We start from the raw sequence: 5243 nt of genomic DNA on the forward strand, positions 1-5243 counted from the left end.
TTATAAATTAATTAATAGAATTTACTTTAAAAAGAAATCAGAAATATGCAGACTTGACATCTATGAAGATTTTATCCAGCTTTTCACATTCTAATTTTTAAATTTATCAAAAATTAAGCAATACTCGCTGTTCCACTTAAACTTCGAGCTCTTAAATTATGCAAAATTTTTAAAACATCCAAAAGAGTTTACTTCCATAATGCTTCGATGGAGACAAAAGTATGACCAGAATGATCACTACTGAAAAAGAAATAATCCAGTTAAAACATTATTTGTGTACTTTTAAGCTAATCTCACCCCTCTAGAAAGTCTCATCAATCAAAAATAATCTATAAAAAGTATTTTTTCCAGTTCACCTCATTAGGCAGAGAATGGCGACAGGGAACACCAGCCTCCTTAAATAGGAGCTCAGCAAAGGGGTCCCAGCAGCACAGCTATAAACTGGAGACCCTTCATAGCACAGGCTACCTGTGGAGCATGTGATGGATTCCACTACCTGCACTTTCAGGGATGGAACTACTCTCATGATAAGAGTAAATTATGGTTGTCACATGGAGACTGCTATGCAATCTCTTCACTTTGTGACTAGTAAAATTAAAGCCCTTAACAGTAAACAGGTTCATAAAACAAAAATCAAACACCAACACCATCCTAAGCAACCCCCAAAACACTGATCCAAAAGTAAAATCTTTTAGAACTTACTAATACCCATCACAGTAACAGGAACTTCATTCTATTTTATTTGGAAGAACTAATATGAAGACAGGATATTTGGCAAAGGTTCAAGCCACCAATTACAGCGGTTCATTTTATCTGGATCAAGCCTAAATACATGCTACACTGTGTTCTGGAAGATAAAAGACTACAAAAATACATAGTCCTGACCACATAAAGATAACAATGATTTACACAGTACCTGTTTCTCATATTCCTTCAGAAGCTTTGAAGTCAGATGAGTTGCTGCACTTAATTCATTCTGATTTAAAAAGAAGAAAACCCCAAGCTTGTTACTTTTTAATTTGAATTAATATTAAAAAAAAAAAAAAAAAAAAAAATCACGTTTGAAGAAGAAACTATTACAGACATGGAATCTGAAATCTGACTACAGATTTTCATAAACACCTAAAGCATCCTGCCCTTCCATTTCTCTAACAATATTGAGAGTTGCAGGTAATCGGTCATTACAAATACCAAATTCACAGCCTGTACTATGTGCATTGATTTCTGTATTCTTCATGTTATGCAGTGCATATTTGCATTTAATCATTTCAAATTAGCTGCCCTAGATACTAAGTATTAGGAATTTATTATCTGTAAAGGAAAATGAACCTCAGTACTACCTAGTTACTAAATGCTCTGTACTTGTGCACAGGCAAGACCTAATTAGCAGATGCATGGTATGGAACAACTTCATCTTTCATGATGCAGTTGAAGAAGAAAGCACAGAAATAGAAACTAAATAGAAAGGCAGCAAAATAAAACTACATGGCAGCAAACCTACAATAAACACACTAGTCATTAAAGTAAAAACAACAGTAGCATTAAAATATGAAAAGCAAGAATAACAAATCAGTAAAAAAGTCTATCAGTTCCAGTGTATACAAATTAAAAATACAGCCATAAACTCAGTTGTTCAGAAAACCACACGAAATAATTCTGCCTTTGGCATGAAAGTGCAGTTACTTATAGATGAGTGAAACATTAATATACTGTGGGTAAAAAAATAATCTCCCACTTGATACGTACTATACACACTAAGATCATGATGGGAAATACTGGGGAAATACAACAGAACTACTAGGAGACCAGAAAAATCTTTTTACTTGTCATATGAAATTCTGTTGAAAATCACAAGAACTTAATCTTTACCACTCCCTAGCAAACATGAAAACAATCATTTAATTCTCATTTCAGTTCCTCATTTAAACGATACGGAAGTTTAAAAAAAAAAAATTGCTTATAATATTTAAAAAGAAAAAAAAAAGCAAGAGACATGAAATGGGGTTCAAAAGCTTTATAATGTATTCAAGAATTTCATTAACACTACCTGTGCATCATATATCCTGTGCATGGCTTGAAATAACTGATTGACATAATTGGAAATTGCAGCAGCATCTTCTTCAAATACTCCCAGCAAAGACCTGGTCTGTGAAAACGAAACAGCCAAAACACATGCCAAGTTAGAAAAGCAGCATTTGAATGTAACAGAATTTCAAAGTTAAACAGCATTGTTTCAGGTTTGATTACTAAAAGGATTATAAACCCTCCAGCACTGTTGACAGGGATGATACCTGTTGCATGCCACAGAATCTTAAAGATACCCAAGCTCAGCCTCACTCTGTCAGCCTCTCTCCAGGCCTATGCAACTGCATTTTCAGAAAGGAAAGGACCAAGGGAGATGTGTAAGAGCAAAATAAGTTGTAACTGTGGGCAACTACTGGACCCATTATGGTACATCCCTACGGAAAAGGGTAAAGATGACTGCTATTAGATAGCATGCCAGGTATACATATTTCTTCTGCTGAGAGATCAAAACAAAGGCTGTGGCTTCCTGATTACCATCCATCCTGCAAAAAGACAGTTGCTGGCTGTGTGAACCTGTAATTCACTTGTGCAATAACAGTCAATTCTGTGATGAAAAGGCTGAGGAACTAAAACCCAAACCAAAACAGGACAACCTGCATCTTGTTGTTCTTAAGACACACATGTCTCCACCTCACCACTCCACGGTGAAACGGAGTGAAAAGATCTGTCTTTTGTCCTTACCCCAGCTTGTCTGTCAGCCTGCTCCTTAGCTGGTGTCACACACCATCTTAACAACTATGCATCCTATTGCACTGCCTACATCACTGATTAAGGTGCTTAATAGTATCCACCTCAAAAATCAACCTGTTCATCACGTCCAACAATTAGACTTCAAACCACTCATCACTACTCTAAGCACAACTGTCCAGCCAGTTTTTCCACCCAACTCACAATCAGTACCTCCCTGTTTAGGCAGAAGAATGTTACCAGACACCATGTCAGAATCCTTGCTTAAGGTAAATGACATCCACTGCTCTACCCTGTGATGAAATGATTGAGTCTGCATGAGAAAGAAATCAGGTTCCTCAGGCATAATTTGCCCTTAAGCTTAAATGAGATGCTGATTCAGTGTTCCTGCATCCTTATTACCCTTGGAAGCAATGTTATCCACCAAGCTATTCAGTATCCTCACCACAAGGATATTGGATAGCTTACTTCCCCTAAGACAAAAACCAAAAAGGAGGAAGAGCAAAGCATGTTACCTGTAACTCTGCACAGGCTACATTTGCTTTTCCTAATAGAAAATATTGGTTGGAATTCTTGGATGTAGAAACAGGAGTGTTGTTTACAAGACCCATAAAATAAACCCTTTAACTCTAGTAATATTTAAGCATGAGGACTGAGCTTTAGGTTCAGGTTTACACTAAAATTAGTGTCCAGACCAAAACCAGAAACAGTCGTAAGTACATAAATGAGTTTTTCCCCAAAAAAATTATAATAGTTAAATACTTGAAATTGGAAATTCTCTTTCTTAGTCATCCCTAGGCTAAATTTCTATAGTTTCTCCAAAGAGTAAGAGAAGGAACTTACGGGACTGGGGAAAAGAATGAAAGACTGACACAAGTCTGGATATCAGGAAAACCTCTTGAGTTCACAGCATGGGATCACACTGCACATTATTACTAGAAGTTCTTTCTATGTCAAAGACTTGCCTTAGAATTACTTATACTTTTATAGTCCATCTCCCCTTGAAGCATGGGGGTCTTTTTCAGCTACTTTTCTTATTTTCTGCTTTTAATGATAATCAAGGAATACACATTAAATCTCTACAAAATATATTATTTGAACATTCTTTTGACATTAAATTCTTTTATTTAACTTGAATTAGATGCCTGGCTGTCTCACCATATCATACAATGCCCACAAGATACTGACATAAAAAATAATAATAATATAAAAAAAAAAAACCAGGATCATCAATAAATCACTTTAATCATGGTTTTAGTTTACAAAACAAGTGAAAAAGGTGTGTAAAGGAGGAAAGAGGTGGCGAACTCGCATGTTTACCAGATGAGGCAACATGTGTCATCTTAATAGCTGAGACTCTCCCATTAAAGGAGACATACATGAAAGAACACAAAACAAAAAATTACATAGTACCATGACCACTGAATTATATACTCATGACCTTTCAACCTGAACATTAATAAACTTGAACATGGCATTTTAAAAGAGTATCATGTAAGGCTTCTGGATTATGCTTAATCTTTAAAACTGAACACTGCAGAATAACAGCATTTCTATGTTTTATTGTAAAATATCAGTTATTGATGTCCAGACTTCACACTGACATCGTTTGATATGGATGGAAAGAAAATAACCTGAAACTGTAAACCAGTTATGGCAGACTATTGCTTAACAACAAAAAAAAAAAAAAAAAAAAAAAGAGCAATTGTTTACTTACGTTTCTAGTAAAACTTCACATTATTCTGCATGTTTTTTAAGATGCTTTCAGCCCACGTATGTGAGCAGGTACAGAAGAAGCCACCAGTAATAAGCTCCATGAAGAAACCACCTTGTTCAGAGTCAGTGAGCTGTTAAGCATTCTATGTCATCATCTGTATGGCAGTGTAAGTGACATGAGGTACAGCCTGAACTATCAAGTCTCTTGGCTTTTTCATTGTGCAATGCTTTGGCAACGGAAGTAAGTCTGAGCAGAAACTCTTTCTAAGTATATATATAAAACACTGAATAAGTGTGTAATATATGTCCTAAGTGATTATTTAAATTGCACTGCTTTGCATTGCAAAAGACAATGTAAACTTGGTATTTGATTCATGCCTAAAAACACAGGGGTTGGATTTTTATCCTGCGACAAGAGGAAATGAATAGGGTTTGCATTTCAGAAAGGCCTCTCCTTCCCTCAGATACAGGCCAAGTTTGATATGATGTTCATAAAGAGATAAGTGTCTCAAACCTGTCTCAATGTGCAAAACTCCAGAGCAGGGCTCAGGACTAAACAAGAACCTAGTCTGATGATCTTTTTCAATGTTACAGCACAAATACACGAATCAGAAAGCCATGGGAGCTCCCAAAGAAAGCCAGGGTTCTTCCTTCTTTGAGCAACATTTGTTGCCATTTTCATTGCACTGATTTCAAAATAACAGAAATGAGCTAATGCAACAGAAGTCTGTAGAGTCCTTCCTAAGTTCCTCTAA

At 35.9% G+C, this 5243-nt stretch overlaps 1 protein-coding gene across 1 annotated transcript in view; it reads right to left on the reverse strand.

Annotated features, from left to right (window-relative positions):
* Positions 1-2145, reverse strand: part of APPL1 (adaptor protein, phosphotyrosine interaction, PH domain and leucine zipper containing 1) — a 19901-nt gene extending 17756 nt beyond the window's left edge. The window contains exons 1-2 of the mRNA XM_010014172.1: positions 2048-2145; positions 917-976 (exon numbers count right to left, since the gene is read on the reverse strand). Of these exons, the coding sequence (XP_010012474.1) occupies positions 917-976; positions 2048-2071 (84 nt within the window). The 5' untranslated portion in view covers positions 2072-2145. The remainder of the gene's footprint in view (positions 1-916; positions 977-2047) is intronic.
* Positions 2146-5243: the final 3098 nt, after the last annotated feature.

This window comes from Nestor notabilis, unplaced genomic scaffold (assembly GCF_000696875.1).
Source record: "Nestor notabilis isolate BGI_N333 unplaced genomic scaffold, ASM69687v1 scaffold4565, whole genome shotgun sequence".
NCBI lineage: Eukaryota > Metazoa > Chordata > Aves > Psittaciformes > Psittacidae > Nestor > Nestor notabilis.